Source organism: Blennius ocellaris (genome assembly GCF_963422515.1).
Source record: "Blennius ocellaris genome assembly, chromosome: 2".
In the NCBI taxonomy this organism is placed as follows: Eukaryota; Metazoa; Chordata; class Actinopteri; order Blenniiformes; family Blenniidae; genus Blennius; species Blennius ocellaris.
In genome coordinates, this window is record NC_137651.1 from 8,786,772 (window position 1) to 8,806,624 (window position 19,853).

Here is a 19,853-nt window from a genome sequence, read left to right on the forward strand (position 1 = left end):
ATTTCACCAGGAGGGGTTTCCTCACTTTGTTTCGGGGATCTAAAGGCATTTAATTTGAAAACATTGGTATTATACAGAAGATTAATGAAGATCCTAAATCTATTCTGCGTCTTAGTGAAACATATCTGCAGTTTTAAAAAAAGATGTTTAACAATAAGAAAAATGACTCCTGTAACATATGGAATTGAATTATCATTTTATCTTTTCGTTAATCAAGTGTATGCATTGCCTCTTGGCTCTTTAAGCCACATAAACCGATGTAAAGCAAATCGGGTCAATTCATTTTTAAACGACTGCATCTGTGCTTTCAAGCCAGGTTGCTGCTGCCCCCTGCTGATGCTCCACCAGCACTGCAGGTTGCATTTGAAGGTTGATCCGGAATAAGATGACCTCACACCTTGGATCAAATAAAACACTGCCCACTCATAATTAGAATATAACCTTAAAAACTATGCAGTTCCCTTGTGGCATCTGATTTGTAGCTTTTTGGTCATGTTGCATTGCTGTTTGGTTGTATTTATATCCCATATTTTGCCTCATTGGGTCTTCTCCTGATTCACTTCCCACTTTACCACCTTTAATTGTAATCTATTAACAGTTTAATATTTGTCTGATCATTCTGAAGCAAAAGGCCATTCAACACATAAATTAAACATGCACCTGGCTTCGGAGAAAATGTGATTTCTAAACCACCCTTATTATAAAACTCATATAGTATTCACAATAGAACATCAACAAAATATCTAAGTTGGACATTTTGCCATTTACTGAAAGAAAAAAATTGTTGCATTGATACGTCCCAAAAAGAGACAAGCGCAACATCCTCAAATAATCAGTTTCCCTCAATCGCATATCCTACTACTGTCAAAAATGCTCCCTTCATTTGCCCATAGTCTAGACTGACTCTACAGACCTTGAGTTGGAAACCCTAACCCTAAAGTGGTAAAATCAACATGCCAAGAGACAACATGCAAATTACAAACAGGAACTCCCAGAAGTGTTATCAGACTCCATTCCAGAGCATTCTCACTATGTGAGATCTAACCACTCCATACCCAATTTGTAATAACAAAGCATTTTTTTCCCTTTTAAATAAAATTGTATACAGAGACTGTAATATGTTCAGGAAATGTTGTGTATTGCTACAGAAAGAAAAGTATTTTCAATCAAATTTAAAAAAGTATGCATTTTGTAGCAATACAGAAAAAGTGAAGAATATATATGTTATATAAGTTAGAGAGGAGCACCTGCTTTGCAGCGCAGGAGTGCCTGTGCAATGGTAGGCCCAAAGAAGACACAAGTGATAGGAGATTTGCTTCACTTTTTATGTCCTCACCTAAGTCCATGATTGTTTTCTGCTGTAGCCTGACAGCAGAAACCTCCTAAGTCCTTTGACTTTTTTACATCTTACTTGTATATTCAATGAAAAATAGATTTATGTATTTGTAAAGATATATATTCAAGGGGGTTGGATTTAGTTTCTTACCATACTTTTGTCATGTCTGGAACGAATTAATAATAAAGAATAATGTGAACTTAATGAATCGAAACATACATTGAATGAAAGTGTTCAATAAAGTGTGTGAAATAATAGTGTATTTCAGAAGTTTGTTTTTAATATTGAGAAGCTTAACAAAATTAATAACAAAAGTTATATAGTCTTCTGTTGTTGCAGTCGGAAAAGTATTTTTAATCAAATTTAATAAGCTGTGTTTTGCTAAAGTTACTCAGCAGCCCAGGAGCGCAGCGTCTCACACTGATGACGTCATCGGCTCTATTTACTGAGGAACTGCTTGCTGCTACTCTCAGACTTCAACATTATCCATCAAAACACGAACGTCTGCCCGTCACACAGGTACGACAGCACCCCTTTTCCTTTCAGTGCGCTCTTTAGATGGACCACGAGTCAAATATGTGCACCTGGGTGATTAAATCCGTGCTGAAATCGAGTCGTGGTGACCCCCCTGACAGTTTAGCTCGCTGCTCCACACACTAGCTAACCAGCTAACCAGCGCTGCTGTGGGGCTGCTTCGCTGCTTGGCTGAGCGGCGTCACCTCTCTGGACCTGTTACCGGTCAACAACCCAGCGATCAGGCGATGTGACACTGTAACGGCGTCCAGGTGTTAATGTAGCCGCTTCGAAGTAAAATCGGTCGTTGCTGTGAGCTGTGAGCAACACGGCATGACATAATCTGATAATAAAGTGCTCACATGCTCCACCTCAAGCCACATTCCCTCCTCAAATTGGATTTTCCAAGTAAAAGAAAAAAAAAAAAGAATCCCACCATTGTCGATAAAATGAACAGCTTTTTTGGTTCATGTGGTTGATGCCAAACACGCACCTGCCACCCCATTAAGTTCACTCATATAATTGTGATGTAATACTACAGATCTGACTGTCATACACTCTGTGTTTACAGTTGTGATAATGTCCAGTTCCTAAAGATGTTTATTGTTCAGGTGGAGCTGGATACCACTGTATTGAGCATGGTTTATAACATTTTCACTTCTGAACCTGAATATTTGGAACCAATTTCAACATATATATTCCAGTTCAAAGCCACCCTGTATATTACTTTAATGATAGTCATAAAATTGACTCATTGCCTTTTTGACAGACTCAACAAAACCTGAAGAATTGCCTCGTAAAAGCATAATTCATGCCTTTATGATTTGTATTATATTGTGCTGTGGTTCCTAACGAAGTGTATATAAAGTGTTACTCATTAATTACAAGACTGTGGCAGCCATCATTTGAATTACTCAGTCACATTTTTTAATGAACCTGAAGTGTCATTGCACTTCTACTGACATCAAGCCCATTGATTTATGCATTTAGCTTGGAATTGTTCAGAATTATCTGTGTGCTGCAGACTTTGGCTTTGTTTGGATTAATGCACTTGGTATTTGCAAAGCAGGTGTGATCAACTATCGTCAGTTCAGCTGTAACAAATGACGATTTAAATCTTTGGCTCGTTGTTGACTTTTGAAACAAGTTTACTGAGAAGATTATAGGCTGTAAAATAATTCAAAAGCTCTTTTTTGAGCCGCAGATTTAAAATATTGCATGACATTGTTTAGTTTTGGTAATAAATTATTTATGAAGACAAAAAAAAGCAGAAATCCTTTTAGTTAAATGTGCTGCTGGTGTGTAGGTGTGTGTGGTGTGCCGCTCACTTCCGGAGTCGCCACAGCGAATCATGTAATTAGCATGTTTGATTTGGCAAAGGTTTTACACCAGATGTTTCTTATGCAACTGTGGCCATTAGGAGTTAAAATACTCAGCGACGGCCACTGAGCTGTTGTTGGGGGGGATTTGAACCAGCAGACCTCCAAATGTTTTTGTATAAATTGAAAATAACCTGTCTACATTTTTATTCAAGAATGAACATTTATTCATGAATCATATTTAACATACATTTAAACGGGGTGCATTTGTGAGGAGCCCCAAGGTTGTGGACGTTTCTGTTATATTTTGCAAGAATTCATGCTAAAAAAGACAAACTGATGGTTTTAAAACAAATTGTATTTTAATTTTAGTATGTTTTGAGAGGAACTGGATGTTTTTTAAATGTAATGAGGACATATAGAAATATTAAATAAACTCTAATGAAACACCACATCTATGAAAGATCAGACTGTTATAAGCAATAAGCAATAACAAGAAATTGTTGATTGATTTGTTCCAGACTGGTCCCCCTCAGGATGGAATTGATTTTAGTTTTGAATGGCTCTTATTTGCTTGCACAGGACTAAATAAACATATTTATTATTATGATGCTTTATTTTTTACATCAGGTGGTGGTTTCATTAATATACAGACAAAAAAAATGCATAGGTTAGTATAGTATATAATGATGTGTTTTGTAAAATATTTAGATTTTTGAAAATTGCATATCAACCACACACTAGGTTGTTCATCATTTCTGTGTTGTCATAATACTTCTTGGCAATAAATCTTACACCATTGCAAAGCTGTTTTCCCCCAGTTTGGGTGGTGCCACAGTTGAGTTTATGGATTTTGCCATTTAAATAAAACAAAACAAAAAAACAAATCAAGTCAGACAGCTTTTCTTTGCAGTTGACTTTTGTTTGGTGTTATGCCGTGAGGGTTTTGGATTAAAAATGTCACGTGGATCTCTTCAGGTATTTCTCCATCCGACCCCCCATTTATTGCGAGTCCCTTCTGGAGTCTGGGATTTTGAATGGAGTGAGCGTTGCGCCCCAATGAGATGACTGACCAGGGCAACAACAACCAGAACATCTCCTGCAACCCGTTCGCTGCCCTCTTCAGCTCGCTGGCTGATGCCAAGCAGTTCGCATCAGGCCAGAAACCACAACAGCACTCCGCCGAAGCACCACGTGAGTACACCCGTTCGCATTTCCCTGCAGTCGTCTCATCAGAGAGGTGGTGAGTCCTGCTCCTGGATGGACACGTGTTTTCAAGGTTGACCTGCTCCAAAACACCTGAATCTAACGTGTGTTGCAGCACCGTCTTTACAGCCAAGGGTCATGATAACAAGCAGGCTTGAGGACCTCCAGGACCAGGACTCAAAACCATGCATTCTGTAGCACCTTTACAAACAAACTGTACAAAAAAAGGAAAGAATCATATCTTTTTAGGTGATAGAAATGCTACAGCAGTAATTGTAACAAGAGCAAAATCTTGGGCTCTCTGTCGCCAGCCCTTCTGGACCTTCTCTCTGAAACACATGACAGCTTGCACTGTTGTCTGTTGTCTCCCTGTTCTTGATTTAGGGATTTTCAGTCACTCATGCTTACAGATCACAGCACATTCCGAGATATTCTTAGGCCGCCTCGCGCTCGCAGCCTGTATAAGATCTTCCCACAGATTTTCACTGATGTCGCAGTCAGGAAACAGCGAGGGCATTTCTACAGCTTGGACTTGTGTTTCTTGTTGGATCACAGTCCAGCTGAAGGAGTCATCTCTGTTTCATTTTTACTTTATTCGCATGGCATCTGCTTTCAGAAATTGCTCACACTTTTTTTTTTTTTTTTTGCGGGAGTCATCACAACACCATTACAAAACTTCAAAGTAAAACAAACCCACAATTATTTCCTTGCAGCAATTTTCTCTGAAACCTTAATTTTTGTGACAAGCCTGCCGACTCGTCCTTCTGATAATCCTTTCCTGTAAGCTGCGGTTTTATTACAGGTGAATGAGGCAGCAGCAGTTTTTTTTTTTCCCCTCAACTCTTTGAATAACTCAAGTAGATGTGCAGTTTTATATAAAAAACACTTTCTCAGTTTGCCCTTACAGCTGATTTTAAGTTTTTATAAAGTGTCAGAAAGGTTTTGCTTACTCTAATATGCATCAGTTAGCTTCAGTTTCGACTGCCAGGTACAATGTAAATCCTTGGATTATATTTCTCGTGAGAGTTCTTAACCTGCCCTCTGTGTCTAAACAACAAGCTTAAGAACTTACTAAAGTTTTAAGTTTTCACACAAAGGAAGGTACCCACATGTTTACGGCCTAATTTAACTCGGGGCATCTGTCAAGGCAACGCTATAGCGATATTCCCTTTTTTTGTTTTTGTTTTAAACATGTATCCAACATCTTTAACCTCTGTGTGTGCTGCCGCAGTGGAGGACTCGGGAGAAAGCCAGTCAGAGTCGGAGAACTCTGTGTCAGACAGCGTTGATGAAAATGACGACTCCGTGGCAGAGATCAGCCGCTCTTTCCGGTCCCGGCAGGAGCTCTGTGAACAGCTCAATGTCAATCACATGATCCAGCGCATTTTCCTCATCACTCTGGACAACAGTGAGTACAAGCTTGTAAACGCTTCTGTCGCTTAGGTCGGCCTTATCCCATTGAAGTTCTCGTCGCAACGAAGGAGGTTCTGTAACTTTGTTGATCATGTCAGAATGCGTGTAAGCGGCACATTGGCTCACTTCACAATATGAACCTTCGCTTCCATTGTTTTTAAAGACGTGATTACAAAGCAGAGATTATGTCTTTTTTTTATCCTTCTCTTTACAAGGGGACTCTTTCTTTGGTATTGTAGAGTCAAAAGAAACGCAACAAGCGTCATTAGTCGAGCTAACAAATCCATCTTCAATGTTAAAGAGTTGATGTGAAAATAAGTGCACATGTCACCTTGCAAGGCAATGTGGAATTGTTCAACCAACTGAATTGTGTGATGTATTTAGTGCACATAAAACCACATGTCAATCTGTGAGTGGTCCCCCGCAGTCTTGGCTTGGATGAAGTGGGTATAGAAAATGAATAAATATCTTGGTTCTATGATGGGAGAGCAACCTGTACCGGGTGAACAAGCATGTTGTGTGTGCAACTCTTGAATCTGACACTTTGCATAATTCTACCATCTTCAGATTCCAAGTTTGTATGTTGACCCTGTGGTGTCTCTACTTTCTGTAACATACTGTTCATGGTTTCATACTCAATCTGACCACAGAGGGGCCCGCCTGGGCCTGAGAAGCAGCTGCAAACGGAAGTTCGATAATTCACCTCGAGCAAATCATATTTGAGGATCTTCCTTTGATGTGAGAATAGCAGACAGGTGCTTGATGAGGAGCAGTGTTTGCGCTTAAATAACAGCAGACATTTGTCTTCTGGAGGGTATTGTCAGACGACGCTTCCCATCCTGATTGTCAAACTTGAAGTTTCCAGTAAGCAACAAATGACTCATCACCCTTTATAGAGAATATAAAGACCTTCACCACCGTCAAGTCTCATTGTGATTTGGCGAGGTCTCTCCACTACTGAGGCTGCTCAAGGATGAGTCATAATGAGCAGGAAATGGAGGCTAAAGACTCCTCCTTCTCCCATGGAACTTGCTTCGCGAATTACTTTAGTAAACATGTGGAGCCTGAGTTTTCCTAATTTGAGGGTTTTGATCCATCCAGTGTGCATACTGTGTGCTTGGTGTTGTTTAAGCATCATGAGTTGTCGTGAAATAATGTGATCTGTCTCTGTGTTATGAACTTCAATTCTTAGGTGACCCCAGTCTGAGAGGAGGCAATGGCATCCCCCCTCGCTGTGTTTACCTGGAGGAGATGGCTGCAGATCTGGACGGACAGGACTGGCTGGACATGGACAACATAGAGCAGGTCAGGTGTCGTCAAGTTGTTACGGCACTGCTCTTTTGTTTTCTGCGTGTCTTGTTTTTCTTCTCTCAATAAACCTGTAGGTGTTTAGTGCAACTGCTTGGGGAATGTCGATGTTGGAGATGTTCTGAGTGTCCACCACAAGTAGTCCTACACTTAAAAGAGAACAATAAGTGCAAAGATGCATGGAATTTAATGAAAAGAACATTGGGTGATTTAACGGATGGTCTGATTTGCGTCTGTGATTTTTCTCTGTGTGCTCCAGGCTTTGTTTAACCGGCTGCTGCTGCTCGAGCCAGGAAACCAGCTCATCTACATGACGTCTTGCAGCGCTGTAAACCTCTCTGCTGACCGTGATGCTGGCGAGAAATGTGCCATCCCTTACCTCTTTGCATGTTACCAAAGGGCAAAGGAAGAGGTCTGCTTCTTTTTTTCTCACGTGGTTGTAATTCAAGCTTTCCAGTGCTACAATTTTCTGCCGTTAATAGACTATGCGCAGTAATTGGAACATGAAAATAACCCATTTTCTTCTATAATTCAGTGTCTTTGTTCTGATCTGTGCACTAGGTGACGAAGGTACCGGAGAAGCTACTTTCGTTTGCCGTTCGCTGCAAAAATCTCACAGTGTCCAACACACGTACAGTTCTCCTCACTCCAGAGATCTACATCAGCCAGAATGTGTACGAACAGCTTCTCGACCTGCTGCTGGAGGCTTTCAGTAGCGCACGTAGGTCCTGGATAAAGCCTGTTAGGCCCTATTGCTTCTTTTCTTCTCACTCTGTCCTTTTTTGGGTTTTTTGTTTTTTTTAAAAATGTAAATATATTTCTCAAAGTCTATAGATGTCTGAAACGCAACCTGAAAACTTCCCATTACGACAGTTCTCAAGTAGTCAGCAATTAGCGAAACAAATGTTTATTTTTATATACAGGTTTTACAATTTAAATAGAACTTTGTGGGGGACTGAAGTCAAAACAGATCTTTTCCTCTTCCTCAATAGCAAAACTAAGAAAAGAACACCAAGTAAACCAGAAAAGACTGCTGTTTACCTTTTACTTTAACCAAAACCGAAGAAACGCTTCCAGTGGTAAATTTTATTTTCTTTACTGCTTCTCAGAACCAGAGGAGGTGGTTGAATTTGTGGAGGAGGTCATCACTGGCCTGCTCTCCGACCAGGAGGTGCGTACCTTTGAGGAGGTGATTGTCCCAGTCCTCGATATCCTCCAGGGACGCATTAAAGACTTGGACCTGTGCCAGCCTCTCCTTTACTCCTACCTGGACGTTCTTCTCTATTTCAGTCACCATAAAGATATTGCCAAGGTCAGCAGGCATCATCTTAGCCAACGTTATCGTCACACACTTCACACACCTCATTCCTGTGCTCCTAATGATAAATGACCATTATGTTGCTTATCTGTCATTCTTGCTACTTCAGGGTCTAAACTTTTCTTTTTCTTAATAACTTGATTGTTGACCGTTTTCCAGGTATTGGTGGAGCATATCTACCCCAAAGATCCAGCCAATGGTTTACAGTATCAGAAGAGTTTACTGGGGACGGTTCTGAGTATCTCCTGCTTGCTGAAAACCCCAGGGGTGGTGGAGGGACATGGCTACTTCCTGAACCCATCCCGTTCCAGTGCCCAAGAGACTAAAGTCCAGGAGGCCAACATCCACCAGGTAATCGCTGCTGTGTTGAGGCAAAGAATCAGACAATTACACAGGGACTAATGACATTTACTCTTCTTGTGTTGCAGTTCATGGGCCAGTTTCACGAAAAGCTGCACCAGATCTTGAAGAATCTGCTGCAGAGATCTGGAGAGACTCGCCACCTGCTGCTGCTGTGGTTGGGCAGTTGTCTGCAGGCCAACGCCGGCCGTGCAAAGATCTGGGCCAATCAGATGCCCGAGATGTTTTTACAGATGTACGCCTCAGACGCATTTTTCCTGAACCTGGGTGCAGCTCTGCTAAAGCTGTGCCAGCCCTTCTGCAGGCCACGCTCCCCGAAACTGCTCACCTTTAACCCAACATACTGTGCACTCAAAGAGCTGAGTGAAGACGAGAGACGCAATCGCAATGTGCATGCAAGAGGTCAGTATTTTGAGACGGACCAATGAAAGTGTCACTGATTGTTTGGTCCCCATCTTTTATGATCAGTCTTATTGCAACATATTTGATATTTATTTTGCTTTTGCCAGTTGATTCATGCAAATGGATTTGCATAAAATGCCCTTAAATATGAAAAAACATAAGTTCTATGTCTACATAATCATTTGTTTCCTTTACCAGGTCTCGACAAGGAAACCTGCCTGATCCCAATGCCCCCTCAGCAGTCCGTTGAGTCTGCGCAGTCCTACAGCCTCCTGACGGAAAACCTCATCCTCACACAACTCACCTTGCATCTGGGCTTTCACAGGTCTACCCAAATAAGCACAAATATCTTCCATTGCTGGGAACAAACCCTCATGTTTACCCATATGTCTGCTTTAACACGTTCTCTTTCTCTGGCTATGTCCATGCACACGTGTTGGTTGCATATAGACTCCATGAGCAGATGGTGAAGATGAACCAGTCCCTCCACCGGCTCCAGGTGGCGTGGCAGGAGGCCCAGCGATCAGGCAACCCGATGTCAGAGCCGCTCCTGGAGCAGTTTGAGAGTATGATGATTGTTTATCTGTCAACCAAAGCTGCCACCACTCAGCCCGCCATGCTGCAATGCTGCCTTAACCTCCAAGCTTCCACTGCTGCTCTGCTCGTTCAACTCGGAGTGGGAAACCAGGGACCTGAGCACGTACCACTCAGCTTTCCCCTGCCTTCTCTGCAGAATACCATGCTCTGCTATGTACCAGGTAGGTCCAATCATGCACAACAAATAAATAAATATGTACAGCCACTCGTCCATGTTCTATGTTCAGGATCTGGGAGGAGGATTGGGCAATATTATATTAATTGCACAATATATTGAAAATGTATCATAATTGGGATCCACTTGCACTGAGCATCTATGCTCTTCATGTCTTATGTATCAGTCAATCTGATGCCACCACACTGGGTAGGTAGATGTGAGCGCTGCAGTCACAAAGTGTGTGGAGAGAGCTTGGTGAGTGTCATGACGATTCAAAGTACAGACAAGTGAGGAAAATCTGTGCAAAAAAGAACTTGTGACTAACCCTTAAATCACATCGGGTGCACTAAGTGCCACAGTACTTTCGTTAACTATAATAGTCATTTTGGCTTCACTCTGACTGATACAAATATAGTTAAGATCCATCTCATTTCACCGCTCTGCCAATATGAAGTAACTAATTTTTCCTTTGTGATTGTCTTGTCATAGTGCAAAATATAGGTACATTTTTCTGTGAATTGGTAGTTTATAAAACAATGTGTTGTTGTTCCCTCACAGCAAAAATCATTTGCAACTCTTTTTTTTTTTTGGTTCAAATTTTTGATTATATCCAGGTTTCTCTGCAAAAGGCTTCATGAAAATTGCACCAGCTGTTACTGTGATTTAGCAGTGCTGAGTCACTCATAGTGCAGTCAGTCATTAATACTGAGCATTCCTTAACATGAGAGTCATGCCTAAAGTCTGCCGTCTCTTTGCCAGAGTTTTTTGCAGAAAACCTGGGAGATTTTTTCATCTTCCTCCGTCGATTTGCAGACGACGTCTTAGAGACTTCAGCGGAAAGTCTCGAGCAGATCCTTCACTTCATTACTGTCTTCATGGGTAATGTAGAAAGGTACGTCGTTTCATCTGTCAAGTCTGTGGGGTGAGGGGGTGAAATAAGTACTTCTAATTCTAATAAAGGAATATTTGTCCGGATCTGTATATACAACAGAATGAAGAATCCTCATTTAAGAGCAAAGCTTGCAGAAGTTTTGGAGGCGGTGATGCCCCACATGGAGCCGTTGGCTCCTGGCGCTGCTCAGCCAATCGTTTTCCAGAGAGAAAGAGCCTTCTGCACTTACAGGCACGCCCCTCAGCTGGCCGAGGCCCTCATCGCTGTGTTTGTGGACATCGAGTTTACAGGTGAAAGAACCATATTTCTCAAGTTAACCCTTACAGTCCTGTCCTGTCGTGACTGACAGGAATCGCCACGCATTCTTCTCACTGCCATAATTCTTAAACTGTTTTTATGTAGAAATTTTAAGAGCTGCCAGAAAGCACAACAATAACTAAGATTTTTTGCACCTGCCTGGTAGTCATGATGGTCTCACTGATTGATGACAAGATTTACCAGCATGTCATCTGTAACATGACCTTATCGGTATGGTCAAAAACACAGTACAGAAGTTGAAGTTAGAGACATGCAGAAGTGCCCTCCTACAGTGTCAATGTGAAAAGAAAGAGTGAGTTCATTTGGGTGCTTTTTGGTGTCAAGCAAACCTTGCAGGCTTTGTTGGATGTGTGTTCACCTGTGTTTGTTCGGCACGACAAGAAAAGGAAGGAAGCTGCATCCAGTAAAACCTAGTAGAAAGAATCACTGAAATCAGGTGATCTTTTTTTTTTTCCTATTCAGGCGATCCTCATCAGTTTGAACAAAAGTTCAACTACAGACGACCGATGTATCCAATCCTGAAGTACATGTGGGGCAAAGAAAGCTATATGGAGAGCATCAAGGTAAATAATGTCAAATATTTGTACGTTTGGGAGACTTTGAATCCTCTTCTTTTGTTATTCTAGATTTCATTTTCCTACGAGAATGTCTTAAACCTCTGTGAAAACACTTCACCTCAAAAGTCACTCCCCACTGAAGAGTGCAAAATGTGAATGTTGGTATTGCATTAGTCGGATAGTTAGCTAGTGTATTCAGCAGAGGTTCCTGATCTGATCCATGTTGTTTAACGTGTGTCAATACAGTGTTTGGCAACCTATGCATCTGAGAACCTGGAAGCCATGAATCCCCCGCTCTTCCTCCGGTTCCTCAACCTACTCATGAACGATGCCATCTTTCTCCTGGATGAAGCTATTCAGGTGGGGCGTTGGGTTATTTTATATTCTTCAGCTTCACATCCATTGACATTATTCACAAATCTGAAAACAGGCTTTTCTACTGTCTCACTATAAGTGGTATAATTGTGGGTCATCTAGAGTTTGGTCTGATTCATTCATTTAATTACTGGTAAATATCGGTCCTTCTTGGTTGCCTGTTTTCTTCACTCCGAGTGTGGGGGGGGACCCGGATTTGTATCCTAATTACAGCAGGAAGAGCATCCGTGGTAGGAACTTGCCCGAATCTTTGGCCCAAGTTATGACCCATGATATTCACCTCTTTAAAAGATAACAGCCCGATAGGCACTTCGGTTAAGAATAAATGCGAGTTTTTCTTTTGCAGAAATTTCAAAGTTAAGAGTTTTGCACATATTTTCATCTATCCATTCATCTTGTCAACTGCATTATCCAGCTTGAGGTCATGGAGTACTAAAGCCAATTTCATCTGAGGCTGCAAAGGAAGGATCCGCCCCGGACAGGTCACTAAGTTCATCAAAGGGCAAACGCAAAGAGACAAATGTTCACACAGACTCTCATTCACACCTGGGTAGAATTTAAACACTGAAAGAGTAACTCTGTTTTAAAGAATTTCTTCATTCGAATGCCTACTATTATATATTTCACTATCTTTGTCAATGTTAATCATCAGCTGAATTGAATAAAACCAACGTCGCGTTTTTTTCTTTCTCTGGCAGTACCTGAGTAAAATTAAGGTTCTGCAGCTGGAGCGGGATCGAGGGGAGTGGGAGGACTTGGCCCCTGACGCCCGAAGAGAGAAGGAGTCAAGCCTGCAGATGTTAGGACAGCTGGGACGTTTCCATAACATCATGTCCAACGAGACCATCGGTACACTGGCCTTCCTCACCTCAGGTCAGGAAAGATTGACCCCCATCGCAATGATGCAGACATTCAAATGCTTTTTTTCCATTCTGTAATGTTGCATTACATTCCTTTTTTTTTTTGTTTTAGTTTGATTGAATATACCTTTACTCCATCAGAAATCAAGGGCATTTTTGTGCACCCTTTCCTGGCTGAAAGGATCATCTCCATGCTGAACTACTTCCTGCAGCACCTGGTGGGTCCCAAGATGGGCGCTCTAAAGGTCAAAGACTTCAGTGAATTCGACTTCAAGCCCCAGCAGCTTGTTTCTGACATCTGCACAATCTACCTGAACCTTGGGTAGGTTGAAAGCTTTTTCTTTCACAAGCTCAATAGATGAAAGTTAAAAAAAAGAGTGGCGAAGTCTTTGCAGGCCCTGTTGGCGTTTGCCTTGTCACCGTGTTTAGTTTACTCCTGTCATTGGTGATATATGCTCTGGAGAAGCAGTACAGAGACACATTGCTGAATACAACTAAAAACGTGTTTGTTTTTCCGTTTGCCAGTGACGAGGAGAATTTCTGCGCGACGGTCCCAAAGGATGGTCGATCGTATTCTCCTACTCTCTTCTCTCAGACTGTTAGAGTGCTGAGGAAGATCAACAAGCCTGGGGACATGATTGTGGCTTTTGGCCTCCTTGCCGATAAAATAAAGGTACCATTTGACCCAAAGTGGGTTCGCCTCTGAAAGCATAGGAGTATGTCTTAAATTTTTTACAAATCTCATCAATATATGCAGTGTCCACTCTTGAGTGCTGGAGGTGAGACTGACAGAGTGCTGCTGTTGTGGCTGTGTTCAGTCCCATGCAGACAGGCAGCAGCAGGAAGAGGAGACATACGCAGATGCTCCGGATGAATTCTTGGACCCCATCATGTCCACGTTGATGCTGGATCCCGTTCTTCTCCCTTCTTCCAATGTGACAGTAGACCGCTCGACTATAGCAAGGCATCTTCTCAGGTGAGAAGTACTTTAAAAATGTTGGACTGTGGTGAAATATCTCACAGTTATTGATGTTGTTCCCAAATACTGTTGAATAAATAGTAAATACTGTGTGGCATCCGCCAAAAGTATTGATTTAAAAGGAGTTTTTTAATAAATAGAAAATCTAATAGAAGGCTGATTTATTTAATTTTTTGTCCTCTAACTAAAAGCTTAAGTTGACTTTTCGTTTCAGTTTTAAAAGGGTGGCATTCTTGAAAACAGTTGTTTAGCTGTAAATCAAAAGGGAAGTAAAGTAAAGCCAAAGTGAATAAACTGACAGAAAAACTGTTGCAAAACAGCAAAAACTACATGTTAATAAGTACAATGCCATCGTTATATTAGGATTCATGCTCATACCTGTGCCGAAAAACATGTAAAGATATTGAGAGAGGAAATGGTCATGTGCTTTCAAAAACAAGTTCTGTATCATCAGAAATCTATGTCGACGGCTGGTCGTGTTTATATATGAAATAGACATCCGTGAGTTATATGCAGTTGTACATCGTATGAGTTAATTTTTCTGAAGACTGTGTCTTTCTTGCAGCGACCAGACCGACCCTTTCAACCGCAGTCCTCTCACCATGGACCAGATCAGGCCAAACGAGGAACTCAAGCAGCAGATCTTACAGTGGCTGGATAAGCATAAGCAGGAGCGGCTGCAGCTGGGACCCAGTGGCTAATCTCCATCTCACACTGTGACGAACAATGACTCATCTCACATCATCCTTTTTTTCTGTTCTTTCTTAATTTTTTTAAATTTTATTCTATTGGCCCACGTGCTCCTCCGCTTTACTGCTGATCCATGTTGCGCTTACCTCAGTGGATCCAATGAACAGTTCATTAATTAGCCTCTTCCTTCAGCTTCCACGCTTATTGGACCTCCTCTGTGACATCAGTCCAGGCAAACTGTAGCCCACCTGCTGGTGTCACCGTCAGCGCCCACGGACGGTAGCCGTTGTTCCACGATGCCCTGTTGTAAACCCTTACTGGATGATGCGGACGACGGTTCCACATTGATTAGTTATTACAGCCAGAACTGAGCCCCCCCCCAACAGATCAGCACGTGAATGTACTGTATGAAACCCCGACTGATCTGTTGGCTCTCATCACGTTTTATACAGCAAGGTAAGTATTTTTAGGAGCTCACAAGTCAAACCTTGGATGGATTCATTCTTTCTTTTTTTTTCTTTTTTTTAACTTTTAATTCACCGTCATGAACAATACATTGTACACTGCCTTTCAGAACGTCTTTAACACCCCATATGTTTGCACTCTCGGTTCATTTTCCACCAGTATGCTCATCGTTGATAAAAAATTAGCAGTTAAAACTGAGGCTCAGGTCCAACTGATTACCGGCTCGTGACTTTTGTTTGATTGAAAGTGACCAGGTTTACTCAAAGGCATTTGACTATTTGAATAGGTGGTCAGATCGAGGAGCACCTGTCGGTTTGTGAGAGCTTGTTATTTAAGTTGTTAAATGTTAGTTGCTTAACAGCCATTACACTCATTTGTACCTCAACAATATAAAACCGTCTGCCTAAAAAAATGTCAAGAGTGCATTATAAAATTGCTCAATTATTAAGTGTGGCATTGATAGACAGTCTGTGCAGAGAGGACGTGTGGGAGCTGTTCACAGCCGTGACAAATAAATAGTAATTGACAGTGATTTGGCATCTCTGGGATGCAGAGGAAGGAGGACACCTCAAAAAGAAACAAAATGATTGTGTGTCGTACAAATGCTTGATCTGTTAAAAAAAAGAAAGGGAAAAAAAAGACGTCCTCACAATTTGCATCAGACTTTTGAATCAGTTGACTTCAGAGCTACAAAAGATAAGAGAATAGCTGCTTTTACATGACAGAAAACTGTTTTCTGTGTGTAAATGTTGCAGAGTGCCTCTTTAGGACATTGAAGAGTGAAGAAAGGCAACGCATGATTGCTCCAAAGACAAAAACAAGTAGACTGCAATTCACGGAAGTCGTGGCCGTTTAAATCTCTTACGACTGGACTAACCTGGACAGCTCCAGCTTACTTACAGTTCATACTGTGCTCAAGTGTGGCAAAAACTCGCAAAGTAAGAGCTGATTTCTTAACGGAGGTGAAATCAGTATTTAGTGTGTCCACCAGTGGCGGCTGGTGATAAATGTCTTAGGTGGGGCTCTTCATTATTATTTGATTTCATGTTAACTTCATTTAAGTAAATGTGTTTATAAACCACATTACTACAATCTTGCCTTTTTAAATTGAGAGAGGCCCAAAGTGATGAAACATTACAGCTTGTGAATAGAGACCACTTATTAAAACTCTTAATGACATAATTGTGGACAAATACAAGTCGATGCTTTATTAAGTCCCTTTTAGAGAATCGATGTGTTTTGGGCCTGGTTTACTTGAAATGAAGTTTTGGGAAAACAAAAGGTATATCGGGTATATTTTCAAACAATGCATCAAACTTTCAAAGCATTTTAGAATTTCTTTGAAAGAAACCTCAAAAATAAGTGGAAAAATATACTACTTTTTTTTTTAAGCTCTTAGATTTTCAGTCATTAATGAACAAGAGCTTATGTAAACATTTATAAATAGTAACAAACATGGACACATTTGCAACATTCTGAGCACATTTCTGTTTGCGTGCATTTAAAAATAGCTATGATGGAGAAAATTGAATCTGACCTGCAGCTCTTCAGCCAAATTTCTCCTTTCAAGCGGTAAATTGGACAAGATGTGACAGTTGATCACCGGAGACTCGCCGCTTTTTGTCTTCATCTCACCATCTAGTAGAGAAACATGCCAGACAGACTTTAAGCCAATCACTGAACTAGGGGTGATTTAAATGGCGCCCCAAGTCTCAGACATGAAATGATGCTCATTGGTTTAATTTCATGTCAGTCACTCTGTTTGCTAAAACCCTAAATCCTGCCTCCTCAGGGCTGATTTCTGCAGCGCCCCAGGCTGTGAGCGCGTGCGCGCGCACACACACACACACACACACACACACACACACACACACACACACACACACACACACACACACACACACAAACACACACACAGGGCCCATTGTTTGTTGGCATAAACAGTTTTTGACAGTGTTACAGTTTATTACATATATTTTATATAAATATTTTTAAACTAATTCATTTTGATTCCACCAGGGGGGGCGGCACCCTCTATTGACCAGCCGCCACTGGTGTACACCCTTTGCACCCCAAAAACAGATTAAATTCTTCCGTGGAAACCGAGGGTATAGAAAACACAGATCTTCTGTGATTGTCATCTGGCTCTTCATCGTTCTTCATGTAATCCCGATCAGACTCCAAGATGTTGAGATTGGGAGCCTGTGGGGACTGTACCATTGCCTCCAAGACTCCTAATTTGTCTTCAGACCCCAAGGTAGCACTTAATGACATTGGCTGTGTGATTGGGATTAATGTACACTCTTGCAGAATAAATCTGGAACTAGTTACGCTTTAAGCTTTTACACAGTACTATATATAGTGATGAGAAACGTGGTTGCTTTTCAGTAAATGTCATATTTCTGCAATATTTCTGCCATAGTCAAACTGGAAAAAGAAAAATCTCAGAAATTAGATGTGCAGTGTTCGAGTCATGCTTCATTTTATATCTAAATGATTTATGTGTAGCATTCATACTGAACTCCTGTGTCCATAAAAGCAGACTAGCATAATCCACATGTCACTATGCATACCAGATTTAAGGAAGAATAACACAATAAAAGCCTTGAAACATCAATGGCGATGTCGGTAAGACATCTGGAGTTGCAGCAAGTTCAGCAGACTCCCCCGCACTGTAAACAAAACTCAAAAAGAGCATCTCTGCATATTAGTCTGTTTTGCTATGTGGTGAAGTGGCAGGTCACACTTTGGTTGTGGAGGGAGAAGCCTCAGTAAAGTCCAGCAAAAAGCCTGAAAATGAGTCAATCGTCACATGCCGAGTATTTCTGTGTAATATAACTAGAGATCCTGTAAAGTGCTGATTTTTCTCATTTACAGGTAAAAGTCACACCTGTTTTTGTTTGTAATCCTAATTCATTGTCTTAATAATGACAGCAACTCTCTCCCATTAGACAAACATATGGGGGTTCAATCATTTTTGAATGGCAATGTGCTCAACAGCTTTCAAGCATTAAAATAATGTTCACCTGATCACAATTTATCTATTCCTGAACTAGTGTTTTCTACTGATTTTCTTTTGTGCGTGTGTGTGCGTGTGCGTGCAAGAGTAGCGCATTGATGTGTGGGTAAGCAGTCGATCAATAGAATTGGTGCCTCAAACCAAGAGCCTTGCAGTAAATGTCAGTGGGTGAGAATCTGATTTCTCTCATGATCATCAAATATGTTTCCCTTGAGGACTAAATTGAGCTGCGTGTCAGAGAGAGAAGACCCCCAAGAAGATGTCATGTTTTTAAGGAACATTTTGGATGAAAAGGTTTTGATACTAAACGGAGTTTGTGTGAGGAATAGAGAAGATGACTCTGTATTGGTTGGCATGCTCTTATTCGGAATATTTACTACCTGAATGATTTCATGGTTTAAGTTATAATGCAATATTTTTGTTTTAACTGTGATTATAAAATGATTATTTTGGATGTACAGTATGATTATGAAATAAACTAATGTGCGTTATATGGCTCTTCTCTTTTTGAGTAATGTGAAAAATTGCAGTGCCCTCCAAAATTTGAATCATTGAAAATTTTATTAATTTGTTGATTATTTTTACACCCGCATCAGCCACAAATATCAAATATTTAAATTTTACTATAATAAAGTGGCTTAAGAATGTTAGAAGTAAAACATTGGAATCGATGAAATGTTTAAAGATTTTTAGATTTTTTTTTGGGGGGGGGGGGGGGGGGGGACTCATAAGCTGCAGTTATAAAATTGAAGAAGTTTTGAATGTGAATATTTTAGTTTCTGCAAATAAAATTTGAACTATAAAAATGTTTTGCAATTTGTAATGAATTGTCACAAACTTAAAACGAAAAATCAGTGGATGTCAGTAAAGCGCAAGGTAATTACCAATACTGAAGCGGACATCTGAAGCTCAAATCAAGAATTATATTCCACTTATTTGGTTTTTATTTAACCTTTCCAGAAAGGTTTTGCATATTGCACAGAATGTATAATATTTGATGAGGGAGGGGGTGTAGATTTCCACCCACCCAAAAAAACAAAAAATAAACCAGACAGACAACCACATACTCACCTTAGCATTGTGTTCCGTTTTGAATCTTCCGTGATACATGTTTTTTGAATGTGGGAGGAAGCGCCTAGAAAACATGCAAAACATCCACACACAGCTAACAATCCTTCAGGTTCCAACCCACAAAACCACTGCTGTGAAATTTTCAAGGGGACAAAGACAGGATTTTTTTTTAACAGTTGTTTTTCAAAGTATATTCTAAATGTTGTAGTTACGTGTGGAAAAAATGAATACCATGTCGGGTATGAATAATAACATGTTGGTGCATGTTTTGGTTGGAACTATTCAGGAATCCACAGGCACATGAGAATGACATGTTAACTGGATCTGCTTGTAAAGAACAATAACCAGACTACTGCTATAATCAGTCCAACAACCACAACAATACCACTACTATATATCAAGCAGAAATGATAATGATTGAAGGTTAATAATAGTGTAGTGATGAAGAAATAATGTCACTCATATTGAAAATATATACCTTTTCCAGCAGTGAAAATCAGTGATCTATTATTTATGTATATATTTGTGTGTGAATGTGTATGAATGACGTTTTGATGGCTACAGAAATTATTGCCATGCTTTAAATTTAACTTGCATTATGTTTCTAGATATTCTGGAGTGCAGCTAAATAAATGCTTCATTAATCAGAGCCTAAATAGTCATTTTGTATAATATTTACATCCTTCATGCAGCTCCTT

General features: G+C 40.6%; 1 protein-coding gene across 1 annotated transcript; it reads left to right on the top strand.

Annotated features, from left to right (window-relative positions):
* The first annotated feature begins 1,764 nt into the window (after window positions 1-1,764).
* ube4a (ubiquitination factor E4A) lies at window positions 1,765-18,566 on the top strand. Its single transcript, XM_080508848.1, has 20 exons — window positions 1,765-1,855; window positions 4,147-4,362; window positions 5,606-5,782; window positions 6,980-7,092; window positions 7,355-7,507; window positions 7,657-7,816; window positions 8,205-8,407; window positions 8,573-8,764; window positions 8,842-9,175; window positions 9,374-9,500; window positions 9,626-9,933; window positions 10,689-10,821; window positions 10,921-11,111; window positions 11,602-11,702; window positions 11,943-12,056; window positions 12,770-12,944; window positions 13,073-13,253; window positions 13,457-13,604; window positions 13,750-13,907; window positions 14,476-18,566. The coding sequence occupies exons 2-20, from the start codon at window positions 4,233-4,235 to the stop codon at window positions 14,609-14,611; spliced, it is 3,234 nt and encodes a 1,077-aa protein (XP_080364974.1). The 5' UTR covers window positions 1,765-1,855; window positions 4,147-4,232; the 3' UTR covers window positions 14,612-18,566.
* The last annotated feature ends 1,287 nt before the right edge of the window (window positions 18,567-19,853 follow it).